Here is a 19,558-nt window from a genome sequence, read left to right as displayed (position 1 = left end):
ACTCTGTAGCTACTGAATCAATTACCGTCAAAAGTACTTGACTAGAAAGCCAATCCTTTTGACTCCAAGAAGCAAAAGATATCAAAGATTATAATTGCATTTATTCTGCTTAATGAGGCGCTACTGCTGTTCTTCGTGTTCTTTTCTTTCATGTAAAATAACTCTATGATATATTGCATTGTTAGATGAATACGTAACTATAACAATATATTTAATTAGTAATGAGTGATAATATTTTTTTAGTGTTTATGTGATTGAAGGGAGAAGAAATGCATTCTAAAGTAATAATATAGGGTTAGAAACTTCACTAACCGGGACTAAGAAGAACCGCTGCACTGTAAAGAGCCAGCTCTGTTTCCGTAAGCTTCAATTCGGCAATACTCCTGGCTAACTCAAACACGCAAGAAACAAGTTTCATTTCCGCCGTGTCCGTCGTGTAAAACGCATCCTGTGGTAACATGGTGTCACCGTAGAGGACACAGTTCTGCTGGAGATCGAGGTACCTGCTCATACGTAGCACAGCCAACTCGAAGGAACCTGGAAACGTCATGAGCAATAGTTAATTAATTGAGAAAATTAACATACATAAATGTATTCAATTAAAAGTATATAAGACAATTTTTATAAAATATCTTGATAACAGTAGTTAATTAAATTTTTTTATTAGAATAATGACAAATATTTTCTTATAATATATATACAGCTTACAAGTAGTTAATCAGTATTTTACAAGTATTTAATAATAACTCTTTACAAAATTTATTTTTATGTCAAAATATAAATTTTACGGTTAATTATAAGCTTTTAAAAAATTGATTATACAATAATTTAAATTTATTATGTGTTGAGTTAACAGCTAATCGTTAAATAGTGTTTATCTTTAACAAGGTAATCTTTCAATAAGGTAAATTTTACTTCATAGGGTCTTAACTTTCCTATTGAAAATTTATAAGGTTAATATTGATACAGTTAGTTAGCATCTATTGAACTTCACTACCTCTTCTCCGATGTTCCTCGATGTCTTCAAGTTTTATTTATTTAGTGCTATTCTATTTATAGTAATTTAAACAACCTTAAAAATTGAAACTTTAGTTAGCACTAGTGAATGATTGCGTGCGTGGGATTAGACTTTTATCTTACACGCCCGTTACGGTTTTTCTTTCTTCCAAGATAAGGCGTGGGACTACGCCAGTATTTATTTAACTCCAGCAATATTTACATCGTTCTATATACCATTTTATGATTCACAATTGAATAAAATCCGCCGCAATTTATTACTGTAACTCTAAACTGCTATTTTCTATTTCTCTATTCTAATATAGTCTGATTACGAATATAAATTCAAATTACTCACCAGCCTTTAGTAGAACAATCTGGTCATCCTGCGAGAGCTTCATGAATCCAGGAACCATCTTGGCGAACTCGATGATCTGCTGGATAACGGTGGTTAGTTTTTGGGCACACTCGAGCCAAAGCTGCTCGTGCGCCATGTTCTTGTAGTAGATCAATCTGGAGAGGTCGTGCGGCTTCCGGAAAGATTCTTGGATCTGTTCCGTCGACAGCAGACACGTTCTTGCGTGTGCATCCGCTATCGTTTTTGAGAGCAACTCGCTGATCTGTGCCGGATCTACGAAAATCCATCAGGATGTCGGGTTGAAATCTCACTCTTCAACGATTATATTAATAAAAATATATAGAAAACAAATATTTAACAGTTACATTCTACTTATTAAAACGACTATACGTTAAGAGATATTACATAGAGAGAAAAATTGTAAATTTTTGAACACGTGTTGCATGAATCATTAACAAATATAACACAGAGAGAAATATTGTAAATTTTTGAATACGTATAGCATGAATCAAATATGTATATGTATAAGCGATAGATGGTTAAAAAATAAAAATACTGCGGTTAGTCTTTATGCATTTGTTGCTATCTTTCACATGTTAGAATGCAACAATTCGATATGGGAGAGCACGTTTTCCAGGTTAAGTTCACGCAAGCCAATATGGACCAGCGAAATCTATGGTCGAGTTCGTTGTAGATCTCTATAATTACAGTACTTTCAAACTACATTATCGCTACAGTTACCAGAGCCATTTCACTTCAGCTTTCAAGACGGAGAACTTTAAACGACCTCCCCTTTGCTTCGAAGAATCGCCACGAAATCACCATGAAATTCAAACCCTTTCATTCAATTCCCCTCCTCAACAATTTAAATTACCTACTCTCAGCCACTCAACTCTTACACTGTTGTCTATAACTTTGGGAACACTGATCAAATACATCTTGTTACTTCTTCGAGTAAGTTTCCAATGTAACTTGTAGATTAAATAGGATAAATATTTGACGTACTCTGGTTGTTAAAAAAATCAAATTTACAATTACAGCTATTAAATAACTAAACGATCAATGTATTTGCTTTCGATATAGCTGATCACAAATTTTAATGATTATTTCTCCATCGAAAAAACACTATTACTAATAAGTAATTCTATTTTCTATTCTAGTTTCTATTACTAATAATTAATACAGAGAAATTTTTTCATAATTTTCAATACATTTCAATAGTTCAAAAATAAGTTCCGAGTAGTTTATACAACGGAATAATATATTTGTATATACAAGTACCGCTCTTAAAAATATATTATATAAATACCATATGTGAAGCTTATTACACAGCTACAAAAATTAAATTCCACATAAACCTATGCTTAATTCCTAACAGTACCCATTTACATTTTCCATACTGAAATTCACTCCGCTATATAAACTCATCCTCTCCGTATATTCATCAATTTTCTCACCTCAAACCCACACCCTCTTCTCTAAACACAGAAAAACGTACTCTCCCGTCGGCGACAACACGAAAAAGAAACACGAGAACTACCGATCGATTTAATTGACGACGCAAAACAGAAAAAAGAGAATACAAGAATGAAAACGTAAAATAGAAGGAAAAATAAAACGCGAACGAAAGAAAAAGCGCGACGCATGCCCATGCAAAGGGACACAAACGTAACCTCACATCTCGCATGGGACATACTGGGCAGACTCGGCACTTCGTCGTCCTCGGATGGATTGCTGACCCTCTGTTGCTGACTGCTCAGAAAGGTCGTCGAGTCGACCATCGTGTACGAGCCGTGGCCCAAGCTGGCCAGTTCGACGGTGGTCTCTTGCTTCACAGCAACGATCCCACCCCCGCTTAGGGAACCGGCACCACCACCGCCACCGGCAGCCGCACCACCGCCGGTGCCAGAACCGCTCCCTCCACCACCCGAGCCACCACCACCGGATCCACCACCATTACCACCGCCACCACCGCCTCCACCGCCTCCGCCGCCGCTACTACCTCCACTACTACCCCCCGTGCTGCTTCCGGTCGTCGAGGCAGACAGCGACTTCCCTGGTACGCGAAAAGTCAAAGTTCATTCGGTCTCTGTACCTCGCTTGCTTATTTCCTTCTCCCTACTACTACTTCTCTTTATCCTTTATTTCTCTCTTTCCGTCTGTTACTCTTATTTTTCCTGTTACGTTCTATTCTTTTTCTTTGCGACTCTTTCCTTCTCTTCTTCTTTTTTTTTTTTTGCTTTTCCCCCAACAACAAGAGAAATTACGCTACTCAAGGGTTAAATATAGCAGGTTCTTGAGTTTTGGATCGAATAGAAACTGAGGTGAGGTTTGTTGGCTTGTCGAGATGAGACGAAATTCGGTAGAGGATGTCTAGGATGGAACGGACGGCGAAGACCTTTCAAGGATGGAATGCGGTTGCGATCGATCCTGCTTTTTTTGGGTGGTAGGTAGGGAATTTGGAGATTGTCGCTTCCTGACTATGTATGTTAGTGAATGTATCTATAGTAGAACCTCGATTATCAGAACATCAATTGGGAAATTGTAAGGATGGTCCTTGTAAAATTAGAAAAAATATATACAAGAGTAAGAAATGAATAAGAAGGTTTGGTTCTATTTAATTATTCATTTTATTCAGAGGAATTAAATTATTCAAATAGCGTGTGTTATTATTAGTTCGAATAATCAAGATTGGGAAAGTTAACAGTGAAATATAAAAGAATTTGTTATTAACACTAGATTTACTAATCTTTAATATATGCCTAAACATGAAATACACGTTACAAAAATAAATAGATATACAATAGCTACAAAAAGTATTTGCACACTATTATATTTAATTGTTATAGCATACTACTTAATTAAGTCAAAATATATGAAATTTCGTATCACATAGTAGTACTTTTATACGACTAAGAAAGGATATTATGAAAATGATATGTATATAGAACCTGATAAAAAGAGCGCTTTGTTAAAAGAAAACGTAAGTGTGCAAATACTTTTTATAGCCACTGTATGTAATCATGTTTCCGTCTCAATAGAAGTAAACATTAATATTATCAAAAACTCATTTTGGCTGTCTCGGCAATTCCAGTGGAATTACCAATTAAAGGGGATATTATATTGTACAAAATGTCATACGAGGTACATGCGTTTATGGGAATAACTTTTTAAACATTTACAAAGATGTTACATTTTGTTGCAACATCATCGCGCTTTTCAAACGGCAAATCAATCGTATCTTTATGACTGTAGCGTTACTTCGTAGCCACCAATATCAATATTATTCACCGAATGCATCGTGCAGTCAACTGGCAGTGATAAACACAGTAATTGTATCAGCCGCGTGCTACTGAAAGAGACCAGTTCTACTTGGCGTTGCTTGTTCATCGATTGACATCTTGTTACCTCTCTTTCGTTAACAATAAACTTCAATGGAACTATAAACTCCCGGCTTGGCTCGGATTCAGCTATGTCTGCTACTCGGCCAGATTCACGTTGCATTCGATCAAAATTGAAAATATACATCGCGAGAGATTCGTAGACTGCTGTACGTTGTATCGTAATTCTGGGAATAAATTATCGCAATATTTAAGCAACTTTATAGATCTTTCATCTAAATATGTAAAGCTAGTGGGTTGTTTCTCGTGAATTTGAGGACTTGGAATGGAAGAAGGCCTTATTCATATTTAAAGGTCAACTATCAAGTTTTTATATTCAATAAACTAGACTAGTTGAAAAATCTTGTTATTCTGAATAAATTTGACTAGCTTTTTGAACAGTTTTGAAAATAAAATTGTATCGAATCGTAAACAATAATCGGCGTTTCGTTTCGCTGTATGTTCGAAAGTAACCAAAGTAGAGGGGAACTTCTATTGAAACGGACAGATTGAAAGCAAGCAGAAAGCAGGACTTCGACGAACGATAATATAAGAAATTCAAACATCGAGTGTTGTAACTTTGTTTCTGACCAATTATCAACAGAGTATAAACTTTTTTGCGAATAATATGTAAAAAATACAAAATCTCCAAAGTAAAGTATATTCCTTTTTTAATTATCTTTACAAAAATTTGAATTTGCATAAATATCCGCTATTTAATCATTAATCACAGGATGATCTTTACTTCGATAAATATTGAGTCGCTCAGAAAGTTCGTCCCGATTTACATTTCGGCTCAATATACATTTATTATATTATATAGGTATTTTGTTCCACACGCTTTCTGCATCTTTCACGCAACTTGAGTAATCCATCTCTCCAGAAGCTCTCAGGTTTTTTGGCGAAAGACTTTTCAATATGATCTTTCAGGTCGACCAAATTCCTTAAAAATCGGGACGAACTTTCCGGGCGACCCAATATGAGCGTTTCAAATCTCTCAGTAGCTTTAAACACAAGAAATAACACTAGACATCTCAATTTCTTACATAATATTAAACTTGGATTTACATTAACTTACAATTTCACCCTTTCAAAAAGTACACTATTAAATAAACCTTCATACGTTAAACAAAGCGTTTTTCAATGTTTATCGAGAGATAATGAAAAAGAGACAGATTAGAAGCGACCCCAACGTTTTTTTTCGTTTTTTTTCGAAAAAAAGATGGACTAGATTGAAAGGATTTTAGAGGAGAGTACTTACCGGTGGTGACCACGCTGGGAAGTACCCCAGTCGCGGTGACAGCGGAGGGCGTATCAGGGGCGACAGTGTCCGCGACCTGCGTCTGCGTCGGTCGTGGATCGTAGGTCGTCGTGCTGTCGACGTAGTCGGCGCTAAGCTCGTAGTTCGTCATCGCTTGATGATTGTAATAACCCGACCCACCCGTGCCGGGGCCGGGAGAAGCGTATTCACTACCGCCATACGTGTACCTGCGACAACAAATCGAAACGAGGATGAGAACGTGCACTTCCTCTCTGATCGAAAGCTTCGAGATTGATATGCTGAAGTGTCGTTTCGTTGCAGACCTTTATATGGAATAAAATTCCGATACTATACATTTTTATTTTCACTTTTAATTCCAATTCATTTCATGATTTTTAAGGAGAATAAATGTAATGTATTATTCCTGTTTTATATCTTTAAGAAAGAGAGAAATGAGACAGATATGCGTGCATGATGAAATATCTTAATATATAGTATTTATTTGAGCCTAGCATATTACTAATATAATAAGCATACTGTATAACCTCGTTGAAAGATACGAGGACGCTTGCTCAGTTGCAATGTATATTTCGATAAATTATGAAACTATTAAAAAGTCTTATGTATTTTGTCTTTGTTAACATTAGAGTGTATATGTAATAAATAATTCACTAGATATCGTGTGTAGAATGCGAAATAATAATTCTATCATTAAAATTAATAAATGTTCTCATACTTTTGAATAAGTCTATATATTTGATGATTAAATTACGACTATGTTGTGTTCGTGATACGCGTATAAAATTAAGCCTGATTGGTACTGACTAATGTACTTGGATTGCATAAAAAGGAGTATCGGTGTTAGGTAATCGTGTGTATGTTTTGCGATGTAATTGTGTTATTGTATGTTTATGGAATCTATCATTGCGCATATCTATGTACCACGCTAATTATTGAAAGATAATTGTTCAATTAGCGGTATGTATCTTTTGTTTAATTGAATACACTGATCGATATATCTGATTTGGAAACGCAGCTGATGTTTTGAATTTACTTATCTTATCTGCTTTTTTTATATTGACATGACAGTAAAGAAAAATTTGCACCAACAATACAAAATAGAACTTCTTTGAGACTACAGCATTATTAGAAGCTATAAAGTTGATGAAGTTACGTCTGATTAGTTTAGTTATGTTATGTGTGATGTCACTTATTATTAGTCACATAAATAGATCAATCGTATCATATTTTTCGCTTTACGCTTTGCGTTTTCTTTTTGTCATCTAAATATCTCACAGTTTAATTAACATGCGATCGAGTCTTTGTTATCTGGCGCAATGTTGTATTAGAAGTTCAATATTATCTTAGTATGACTAACGTATCAAATGAAGCTTGAATCAACAATGTACGTGAAATGTGATGTTTTCAGAGAAATACGAGTATAATATCCATAAAATTGTAATTAATTTCCTTATAGACTATGTTACAGTTCTTGTACACCTATAACACTGCTATTATTAATTACGTTATGTTGTTCAGAATAATCAGAGAACTAGTATTTTAATTAACTTTCTGAAGCTTCCAATATATACTATATAATATGTAGATACATTATAAGACTCAATCAATAAAATGGCAAGATGAATTTACATTTATTTCTTACAATCATTAATGATATTTCACGATCACTTACATCTGACGTGAAATTACTTTAGACTAACTTACCCGCCATTGAAAGGGTGATGCTGATCCGAACTGCTTGGGGTCTGATGTTCAAACACACTGCTATCGGGCGCTGTCTCAGAGGCCGCTCTCATTTGTGCCTTGTGGAACCTAACTTCGTCCTCGACCTTCTCCCTTTGCTTCTTCGACATGCGCCCGAATTTAACGGCTGCAACATGAATCATATCACTTCGTTGTAGTACCTTTCGACGTTTATCGCAAAATCTAAATTTAAACTTGTCCTCTATCAAACTTATATAACAACTAGTTAGCAAGAGAATCACTTAAATTTTCAGAGTGCTTTATTCTTAATTAAATAGTCGATGTCCTCAATTAACTACCAAAAATCAAGAGGCGCAGAGAAGAAATGATACAAGTGATGATATCCTTAGTTTGGAAAACTGGCTAAACTTAAATTTCAATGCCCTAAGTTTTGTAAACGAGAGAAAATTAAGATTTCCAATAATTTTTTAATAAATGTGGAATTTAGAAGACACTTAATCGTCATATTTTAGGTAGATTGTGCAGTACATAAAATTGTAAAAATATAGATACATAAGTAATATTCAAGTATGATGTTATAAAGAAAAATAAATAAATAAAAAAGCCTTTCAAAGATTACGGCTCATTATAAAATTCATAAATACTTGGAAAATATCAGCAGTCCCTTGATAACTACAAAGCTTATCTTACATTTAAAAAAGAAACGCGCTTCTATCACTATTCCACCGATCCTAATTCCAAGCTGTAACTTTTTTCCCTCATTACAAATTTGTAATCAGTAATTTCTCTTCAACGACGTCATACCAAAACTAAACATATATTACATCAGCGAAAATTACCAATTTTGGATCGATGATCTTCTTCTTAAGTATTGTATGTATTTCGATCGCTGTATACATATGTATCTCGTGGTGTGACTTGATCATTGTACACGGGTTAATTGACTAGTCTCGATTCGATCAAACTTCGGAAGAAACGACTTTAATAAAGATCAAAGATCGACGAAGCACATATATACATGTATATAATCCTGTTTATAAAGTGGTCGCTGAACAACGCTACAAAGAAACGTTCTGATTCGAAGAACGCGGAAGTTCTTTGCATCTCTCGGACTTCTTCGTCGTTATCGCCGGCTCAGATGCACCCACCCATCCCAGTGACGTCACTGCACCACGAACACTATGACAGAAGAGCGCGCGCGATACGCTACGTCACGTGAAGCGTTCAACAACCGCTAGAACCTGAATCGTTCGTCTTCCTTTTTCTTCCGTGTTCTCCAGTTTCTCAAGTTCATTCGCGAGTTCAGACGAGACGCGCCTCTTTTCAAACGAGCTATTGTTGACGCGGCTTCTGATTGCTTCGAAAATTGATCTTCCTTCCGGCGAAATTTGAATCCGTGTGATTTAGGGCTTCGATTCGCATGAAACGAGACGAGGAGAGCCGAGAAATACGATTGGTAACGAAGTTTTGAATCTTGTTTATTTCGACATAAATTGATGAGATTGGTATAATTGATTAGAGGAAGTTACTTGCGATGAAGTTACTTTCGTTGGTAAAATTGATCTCTACCAGACTGTATGATTTAGTTTTTGATTCGAATGAAATAGGACGAGTAAAGTCGGAAAGAACTTTTGATACTAATTATGTTTATACGAAGCTTAATTTATATGATTAATTATTTCAAAGGAATTGCTTGTAAAATTATTTTCGTTGTTAAAATTGATCTTCCTCCAGAACAAATTTTTGTCTATGTGATCCTGGCTTCGATTTGTATGAAATAACACAAGTAAGATCATAGATAAACGTTACAAAATCGCCAATTATGTTTATTCAAAATTTAATTTAATTTGATGATTTTGATTCTTTGTTCATTCAGCAAAGATCGTTGCATAAATTTGCATAAAATTTTGTATAAAATAACTTGCATAAAATTTTTAAGCGATCGAGAGCTATAATTGACCTGATATACGACATTTTAAAAGTACAGTGTGGTTCGTTTTAACGATCCCCATCTACTCAGCTGAGTGCTTTCCTTACTCTCATGCAGGGATTTCAAAGTGTTAAAAATAGGTCCAATTGTAAGTATCCTATGAGCGATTTGACTCCAAGACCTTATGAACTAACTTTATTTGAATTCATAAAAAAGAATCAGATGGACAGATCTCTAGCAAGTAACTTTTTTGATTAGTATTACGTAAACTTTTTCGGCTGAACAGATTGATATAATTAATATTACGTAAACTTTTTAACTCTCAACAATAAAATCTCAGCAACCTCCCTTATAAATCAATGACCCATGTAATAACGAAAATTCATTTTTCCTACATTATCAAGTTCTGTATATTACATTAGTCCTTTTGTTTCTAATACCAGCTCTAATCCATGGATCGATCTATAGATACGCTGACATAGTCGTCGTCCAAAAACAGCCTGTAGCTACTAATATTACCTATACCTAGCCATCATCTAAACCACGGCATTGTACATTCAATAAACATACACGCATTCAACTACTATTCTATTGATATTATCGATGTTTCTTTTTCCTACTCTACGATAACAACATACCCAAACTTGCTCTAGCAAAACACATAAAAAACAAACAACCATATCGGTAATACAATTTAACCGAATAAAGGCACAAACTCAAATCAAGATTTCAATGCATCAATCAAATCCTCCCCCAGACTCTCCGCATTGACACCCGAAAAACCGGAGTCTAGCGTTAGAAAGAGAGGGGCGGGAGAAGCGGTGCTTCCGTCCGTCCTCTCTAAAACGCATTTCGATGCACTCACGACGAATCTCGAGCGATCGGTTGTGCGACCGCATACGCATGACTTGACGCACACATTCAGGCACGCGCGTGCACACACATATCAGTTTGGTACCGTCCCGCTCTCGGGGACGGGGTTGTTGGTTACGCGCGAGAGAGAAATACGACCCGTTGGTAAACGAGACGCGTGAAAAAGGGGAAAGAGAAAGAGAGACACGAGTCGCGAGACGTCAGCTGCCAGCTGAAACCGCTATCGGGATCGCCCGCGGAGGAAAATGAGAGAGAGAAGCTCTAGCCGGACGACGGAGAGGCAGAAGTGGAGGGTGATCGACCGAACGCGGCAAACGAACGACCGAGAAAGCAGACTAGGGATTCTGATGAAGCAACGAGGAGGCAACGACAGAGGGAAAGAGCGTGACAACACTGGCAGAAAGGGAGGGAGAGAAAGATGACAACAGGAAGAGTATGCGCTCGCGCGCGCGCGCGCATCACCGGTAGCACACGATGCACTCTCGTCTGAGCGTATATGAGAGCGCATACTGCAACGAGAGGAGGACAAGAAGACTGGCTCCTTATCAACCGACGCAAATACTCCCGGACGCCGGCTTGTGAGAAGGAACGCGATTATCATGCCGAATCTATGTACATCGCGGAGGATTTGCTCTCGTTGCTCGAGATGTTTCTGTTTCGGATAGCGTATCAAGCCATTTAAGGGATTCCAGTGTGGCCAGGGGTGCGCGACGCGCTACCAACACACCTCGCGGTGAGGATTCAACGAATGGGACGTCAATGACCTCACGGCGGAGCGTTCGGTCGTGAGGTATTCGACGTTTCGGTTTTGACAGCCTATTGGGAGAAGGGGACAGGGTAGGCAGGCTGGAAAGTTGATGTGCCGGGAATGCTGGGTTTGAGGATGAAGAATGTGAGATTGAGAAAAGGGTTGTAGAATTCTTGGAAATGTAATTAATATATTGGCGATCGAAAGAGTTTGAATATATCTGCAATGGTATTTCTATAGAATTCTTAAAAATCCTCATTTAATGATCCTTTCTATAAAAATGCTGCCTTTAACCTAAATTCCACTAGGACCTACAGGCCCTATTTCTTCTAAGGTCTAAGACCTGCTAGAGAATGTGATAGATGAGTTCACTATAAATACACCTTCTTCCTCTTTTTCCTTATTCTTCCTCCTCTCCTCTTTCACTTTACTATAATTCCACAAATACTTTTAAAACAGATTTTAAGAAAATTTATTAAAAAATGCTATGAAATCTAAAGCTACAGGATGTCTAAAATTTCTTGAAATTCCATTTCTTTCAGCTATCTACTTCATTAGTCATAAGAGATTAAGAGCGTAAATTTTTCAAGAAGTCAAAGTTCACGATAGTAGGATCTTATTCTAAAATATTCAAGAATATTTATGAATCTCGTTGGCGAAGGTGAACGGTTGATTAACAAAAAATGCAGATATTTTGAATCGGCTGCTCGATAAATGCTATTTTAATCTGTCGACTAAGGGAGGATGTTCTTTGAATGAGCAGCATGGCGTACAGAAGAGATGAAGACCGATTGGATCCTTATCAAGCATTTGCAAACGATAACTGGTGAGGAGACGGTCGATTATTATCGAAGAACCAACTTGCACGATTAGGATAATATTTCCAAACTGGTGCTTTCTACCTCACAATTTAATCTTATTTAAATTTCGAACTATTCCTATTTAATTCTTTTTTTTAATCGTTTTCAATATAGAGAATTTTTAAAAACAATTTTTTTATTGATTTTAAGGACTGCAGCGAAATTTGTTAATTTTAAATCGTGAAAATGTAAGATGAACAATTAGATCGGCAGCCGTTCTTTCATATCAAAAACAGCTGCGATTCCATTCAGACGCGACCGCAATGTCCTGCTTTTCAGCTGCTACTTTATCGAACGTGGCTTTTTATCTAACGGCAGAAACCTGGAAACTCGGAGAGTATTCATTAAAAAACTTTATGAGCACTCGCAAAAACGAACTATCGAAACAACCTCTATGAAACACTTCAACAAACGTAGACATGCTTCGGCATAGCGTGGAGATTCAAAAAAAGATGATCCTTCTTTTAACAATAATTATACGTTTATGTCGTTATGATGACAATTTTTTTAAAGCAACTAGGATTCTTTCAATTCTTTATATGATGATCAATTCATCAAATATCGTACAGCATGTCAGATTTACACGAATACATGAACTTGCATTTCAAGTTACTAAAAATACAAGAATTACAAGTTGAACGGGAAGATATAATATTGAATTTGTATGTACAAATTATCCTTCGTTATAGAGATTTATACAAAACTTTAAAATATATCGAGTAACAAACTGGAATAAAGTTTAACTATTTTCCACGCTTTGACAATTATGTACCTACAGTGATGGGCGAAAGGAAGATTAAAAGATAGGAGTTACGAAGCGAAATTACAGTGACGAGCAAAAGTGTAAACACACTCCGCTGATTTTATGTAAAAGGCAATACTACGACTAATTTTTCAAGTGATCGGTAAAGATTAGGTAAGGTAGGATTAACGAAATGTAATAGTTCATTTTCATTAATATTAATAATGTACAGAATATTTTATAATAATTGTGTTTTGAAACAATGTTTACAGTTTTGCACGTTTCGTCAGAAACGTTTATGATATCATGTAAATGTCAGGACAACGAAACTGTCAATAAGCACTGATTGTCCACTGTTTCGCAGTCAACTGTTCCACACCATTGTTAGATTACTTTTCAGTTTGATATGCTTAATCCAAGATGAAGCCACTTAGTGAAGATAAAAAGAACAGTATTATTTGTTTGTGTGATAAAGGTTTGTCGTTGCGGCAAATTGCAGAGAAATGTGGTGTGAGTCATACGATAGTTGCAAGAATAAGAAAAAAGTATGTTAGTGCACCAATTTCTTCACAAAACGGTAGACCACGACATATTTCGGATAGAGCAGCACGTAAAATTGCACACTGTATTCGGTCGGATAGTTATAAAACACCAAAAATTGCTGCTCGGGAAATCGAAATAAGTGCTAGCGAATGGACCATTCGTCGCTCTTTAAAGAGAATTGGTTTTCGAGCGAAGAAAAAAGAAAGTAAACCAGCTCTTTCAAACAAAAATATTAAATTACGAAAACAATTTATTGACACCTACAAAGAATGGACAACCGAAAATTGGAAAAGAGTTATATGGAGTGACGAAACAAAAATTAACAGATTCGAGTCCGACAGAAGGTCCTGGTATTGGACTTCATCCGAGAATAATGATCAACCAGGTGGTATAACACAAACTATGAAGTTTGGAGGTGGCTCAATTATGTGTTGAGGTTGCTTTACTCACAGAGGTGTTGGTCCTTTAGTTCGAATCGAAGGTATAATGCGAAAAGAGCATTATTTGACCATTCTACAAAGTAATTTACCTTCTGTAGTTAATTCTATTGGATATAGTGAAGTAGTATTTCAACAAGACGGAGATCCTAAGCATACTGCAAAAATAGTTAAAACCTGGCTAGAAAATCAAAATTTTTCTGTGATGAAGTAGCCAGCACAAAGTCCGGATATGAATCCGATCGAAAATTAGTGGTCCATTTTGAAAAGAAGGCTGGTAAAATATAATAATCCACTTTCAGGTGTTCATGAATTATGGGAAAGAACACAACAGGAATGGTACAATATTGAACCACAAATAATTAAAAATTTAATTGACAGTATGCCTCGTAGATTAAAAGCATTAAAAAAAAGTAAAGGAAAGTGGACGAAATACTAGGTTGAAACCTTAATTCGACGAGTATAATTAAAGTGCAAAACTGTAAACATGGTTTGAGATGTCCATTTTTGTAAAATGTTCTGCACATTATTAATGTTAATGAAAATGACCTATTACATTTCGTTAATCAGATGCAGCTTGTAGTTACTGTTACCTAATCTTTACCGATCACTTGAAAAATTAGTCGTATTATCGCCTTTTACATAAAATTAGCGGAGTGTGTTTACACTTTTGCTCGTCACTGTACATTTGACACGAGCAGTGAATAAATATAATATACTTCGAAATAGATGACTGTAATCAATATGATAAAAGATTATTAATATCCATAGTGTAGCAATTTTAAACTTTCCTTCTTTACTACTGTACATGAAGACATAACGAAATACTTTCTTTATCTCAAAAGAATATCAAATTCGAAGGAATGTCAAATTGAAAGAAATATTTTAAGTTTATGCTTCGCGATAAAAAGACAGATTCCTCAAATCGAAGAAATACTTAAAATTAATTTATTTTCCACAAAAAATTTTATCTATCCTATCATTTCAATTGCATTCTTCCAATCTTTGTCGAATTCATAAGATTTCCCCGATAAAACCGACATTCAGCCACGTGGAAATCTAAAAAGCTACCTGCCACCACATCGCCGGGGCACAGACCTAAACGCTTGCGCGTGAATGTCGTTAAACGTGTCCAAGACATCTCGTGTAAGTAAGTACTCAGGGTCCGATAAGGTGGAGCAACGTGGTAAGAGGCCTAGCTGCACCGAGAGGAGAGCGAAAGAGCGAGAAAGAGAGAATCGTGCGGGGGTGTTGAGACGTGGCGGAGGCTCGGGTCGAGAGGGGGCTGGACAGCCTCCGATAAAGGGTCGTACACCCCGAGAGGCACGCGTGGCCGCTGCTATCCCCGTGTATCTGATTTGACGAGTTCTCTCTCTCTCTCTCTCTCTTTCTCTGTTGAATGTTTACGAGTGATGTCGCCATGGTAATGCGCTTCAATGAAAATTTGCAAAATTTCGAATCGATCGGAACGAATAAAACTGACAAAACGTTGCCACTCTGAAAGGTTTTCAAACACATACATTTGCATCGATCCGTCCATTGTGACATTCGTATCCCGTGAATTGGCTTTTGTCGAAAATTTCGCTATAACGTTCCATAGAGAACATCGTTTTGGGAATAATACGCGGCAATTTACGTTATTGAAACACAAAGGTGTTTTTTAATTTGACAACTTTTAGGTTTCTTTTTTTTTCGACATTGTGTATAAGCGTTTATATGTAAACGTCGATCACTTTTATAGGACGCGTACGCGTATTCAGAGTATAAATCGATGCAATGTAGTATTATAAAAGCCGAACAAATACACACCGCACGTTAGCTGCTTTCATAAATATGAATCGCGACATCGAAAGGGATACAAAAAATAATATATTGAATCGTATAATCGTGATATAAATTTCATTTTGTAATTGACTATTCTGTTATATTCGGTAGAGCAGAATGCACATATGAGTGTATATCGTAAAACGTACACGTTCACGTGTCGCGTAATTAAACTCGATGATAGCGCTCGAAACAAAGAAATTCCATTTCCATATCGACGCTCGTGATTTGTTGGATCGTTGCTGGAACTTCTAACGCGACACTTGTATATAAGCATTATCGTATAGTTCATTTGTTTACCAATTCCTTTCTTTCCTTCCCTAGCCGTAGATAATAAAAATCGAACAATTCATCATAACTATCTAAAATGCATTAGAAATCGAATATAAATCAAGAGCGGGAAAAATATGATAATGTTATTTCTGTTGGTTTACTGAGTTTTATCTTGATATCCAAAAGGAATATAACATAAATAAATAAACTCAAACATTGCATAGTTGAATAACCTGTTAAATCCAAAAGTCTAATAAACTTTTATAAAAAAAAGACAATAGCATACCTAGTGTTGGGGCAATCAATATTTTTGCAATATTCACGAAGACAAGAAAAATACGTATAAAATTCAAAAATTAAATAAAGAGACAAGAATTGATTGAAAGAATATTAAATTTGAAAAAGGTTGTTTCTCTACTGAGAACTGATAAAGCTTAGTTTATCATTATCTTCCCTTATGGCCTCCAAACATTAACATGCAACAAACGATACCAGTTTCTGTTAGTTTTACTATAAGCGTTTACATTAATCGATGAAAATATATCCACGGATAAATTTCCAAGAGAGTGACATCGTTTTCTAAGTAGCAGTCGTTACGTTGTTCGTTAGAGATGCTAACGTAAACTAACGCGAGTCCGTAACAACCTTGAGGTTCTCCGAGAAAACGGAGGCTCCAACCAACGATATGCACTCACCATCTCTAGACATGCCGAGGCGTAGGCACTTTTGCAACCGACAGTACTGGCACCGGTTTCTGTTTACACGGTCGACCACGCAATTCTTGTTCCGCGGACATTGATAGTTGACGACCGACGACTGAGACCGCCTGAAGAAGCCTTTGCAGCCCTCGCAGGTGATCACGCCATAATGAACGCCGCTGCTCTTGTCGCCACACACCTTGCACGGGATTATTTCGATCTGGGCTGAAAGCAATAAACAAAGGAAAATTAAATTGTCTGTAACACCACGTATCAATCGAAGACTGATAAAATAATCAAAAAGTAACTAATTAAAGATTCAGTCGTTGCATGTTACATATAAAATCCGGTTACATTAACTTTTTTCATCTGGTAGATTAATTGATATCGATTTGAGATTATTTTCGCAAAATTTTGTTTTTTGGGTGAAGAAAGTTTTCGTATCTTAATCTTGCATTGCTATGTATATCAATGATTTCTGAGTCTCCCCAATATGAAATTTAAATCTGTATTTATAAGCTATAATTGTAAGGTTCAAATAATTGATGATTATTGATTGTAGAATACTTAGTCATATGTTATTTATACAGATTTTATTTCACTCGTGTGCTCATTTAAGAAAACATGAATAAATTTATTACTCAACCTAGTTTGATTTTTCCTTTCGCAATTCCTATTTCTGCATGCAATTCATTGTTAATTATTTACTACTTAAACCCAGAATACCGTCCAATGTTCAGTTCAAGACATTTATTTACTCTTTCATCATTTCTTGATAACGTGTATCAAAGAGGAAGGACTGAAACGTCTGACGTTTTATATGTTGCCACTTTATTCCTGGCTCGTCGAAGTTCATCACACCATCGGTCGTTCTCGCATAGTATATTTATGGATAACCTTTCGATTGGGAGGCAATACTACACGGCGGATTCTGTAGCGATGCAACCGCGGCAAACCGTTCAAATGTATCGTAAGCTATCTACGAGGGAGTCACACCAGAGATTTCCTATCACTTTAATGTGTCGCGATAAAGCGGAGGATAAACGTGGCCGGCGTTTCTGTTAGGAAATCAAAGCTAGAAAGAAACGCAGCCACTTTGCACCGTGAATACGATGTCAGGCAGAAAGACGCCTTTCATGTACAAGTGTTCCTACAAATCGCAACTCCTTATCCCGGATGCACTTCCATCAAATCTTAAAAATCGCCTCTAAAAGATATCTTTGTCTCGTGTCGACGAGGAAAGCGTGACTAAAGTTTTGTGTTAAAATCCTGTTTCCTCTATCACGTAAACAATTGCGATAAGGCGAAAGGAATATCCATGTGTCATAGTTGTATGTTCTCAGATATAAGATAATAAAATTATTTTAACGAGATGTTTCTTGCTGTTTAAAAAAAAAAAAATGGAAGCTGCTTTATCGAGAAGAATATTTTGTATAATGTTCTACGATATATGTAATATCATTTTCCGATTCTATTTAGAATGTAAATTTAATGTATCAATTAAATTGTATTAATATACTTCTATATGTGAAGATGGGACAGAGTTCGAAGTATTCAAATTTGCCATAGTTTAGAGTACCTCGTATAGAATTAACTTGGAGTCTAACTGGATCGTCCAAGAGGTTATTTTCTGGACTGGGAGTTTGCACTGATACCCTGGTTCTCGTCGTTTCTGGCGGTTGAGGACTCGTACTGTCCGCCCCCCAACTTGGCCCACCGAATGTTGAGAGACTTCCCTCCATTTACGTTTCACACTAGGGTGTTTCATTTAAAATCTACCAACAACCCTTACATATGAACACATATTACGGTGGTATTTCGCTGAATTTTCACAATCCTTTTAACTATCCATCGTTCACGCGTTACAGTTCACATCATATAACTGCCGCTATCGTCCCACCAACTTGTGACAACTTTCCACAGCGAAAAACAATCGTGAACAGTTTCCACAACTTAGTCATCGAACTGACTCAAGATGTCGTCCCATCGATTGTGAGATGGTATATGGAACAGAACACTGTGAGTACTCTATTCCGAACACGTTTCACGCTGTATCCTGCAAAGAGGGCGGGATAGGATGTCCCACGGAGACACGAAGAATTTTTCTTCGGCAGTCTAAAGAGGATCTTTTGTCGAAGAAAATTAGTGCTGACACATAATCGATTCTAGTTCGATCGATGGAGCTGCATGAGCACAATCACCGAGAGAATGTAGCTTCTTGAATATAATGCTAAGCAGATACTTTCCTTAAAATGCTGCAAAACGAAAATAGTCTTCGAACTCTTATATTCGTCCTACAGCCTTCTGCTGAAATCGTGAAATTATTGTTCGTAACAATATCGGAAAGACGACGAAAACGAATGAAGGGATGTTGGGAATGAACGAGGCGGCGAAAATTTGCGTTCCAATATTCCACGGAACAATTTCCAGTCATGTCTATTTATACGCCTTCTAACCTGGATTTTGACCAAGAATACATCCCGATCTCTGTGCGAAGCAACCCCCAAATCAATCGCGGCTTATGGGTCGCGCTTTCGAACGCGCCACCGAACATGGAATGCGCGCGACAAATTCCCGTCTCGGGCTTAAACCTCATTGATCACCACACGCTTGTTTCTCCTTCGCACACGAACGAACGATCTACCACGCGATACCAATCAAAATCATCCAGCCTACAGCCTTCGTTTGCCTCTTGCGGGCGAAAACGATTGAAAAAGTTGGATAACGCGTGGAAACGAAGTCGGAACCGGGAAAGTAGACGCGATGGAACGGAGGGAAAAAGTAGAAATGCGGCTGCTGCAGTGGCTCCCGTTGCCCTCTATTTTCGTTCTCAGCTCGGTAATGCAGCGTCTATACCGTGTGCTGCGAGGGCGCTAAAGCGAGACAGAAGAAAGAGGGTGTGCTAGAGCA

The 19,558-nt window shown here is 36.8% G+C and overlaps 1 protein-coding gene across 11 annotated transcripts in view; it reads right to left on the bottom strand.

Annotated features, from left to right (window-relative positions):
• The window catches only part of LOC122571736 (probable nuclear hormone receptor HR3), a 120,164-nt gene that overhangs the window by 8,705 nt on the left and 91,901 nt on the right, over positions 1–19,558 (bottom strand). For 5 of the 11 annotated variants that reach the window (XR_006318205.1, XM_043735825.1, XM_043735849.1 and 2 more), the window contains 6 exons: positions 16,646–16,873; positions 7,721–7,886; positions 5,996–6,222; positions 3,033–3,410; positions 1,355–1,627; positions 313–537 (listed from right to left, as the gene is read on the bottom strand). Coding sequence is in view for 10 of the 11 variants with exons in the window: in XM_043735825.1 (XP_043591760.1) it covers positions 313–537; positions 1,355–1,627; positions 3,033–3,410; positions 5,996–6,222; positions 7,721–7,886; positions 16,646–16,873 (1,497 nt within the window). In the remaining variant the exon portion in view is untranslated. Of the gene's footprint in view, positions 1–312; positions 538–1,354; positions 1,628–3,032; positions 3,411–5,995; positions 6,223–7,720; positions 7,887–16,645; positions 16,874–18,227; positions 19,493–19,558 lie in introns of those variants that run through there. The other 6 variants (XM_043735888.1, XM_043735896.1, XM_043735902.1 and 3 more) reach the window with 4 other exon arrangements.

Source organism: Bombus pyrosoma, linkage group LG1 (assembly GCF_014825855.1).
Source record: "Bombus pyrosoma isolate SC7728 linkage group LG1, ASM1482585v1, whole genome shotgun sequence".
In the NCBI taxonomy this organism is placed as follows: Eukaryota; Metazoa; Arthropoda; class Insecta; order Hymenoptera; family Apidae; genus Bombus; species Bombus pyrosoma.
Note: the sequence above shows the minus strand (reverse complement) of the source record. Positions and strands in the feature narration are given on the sequence as shown.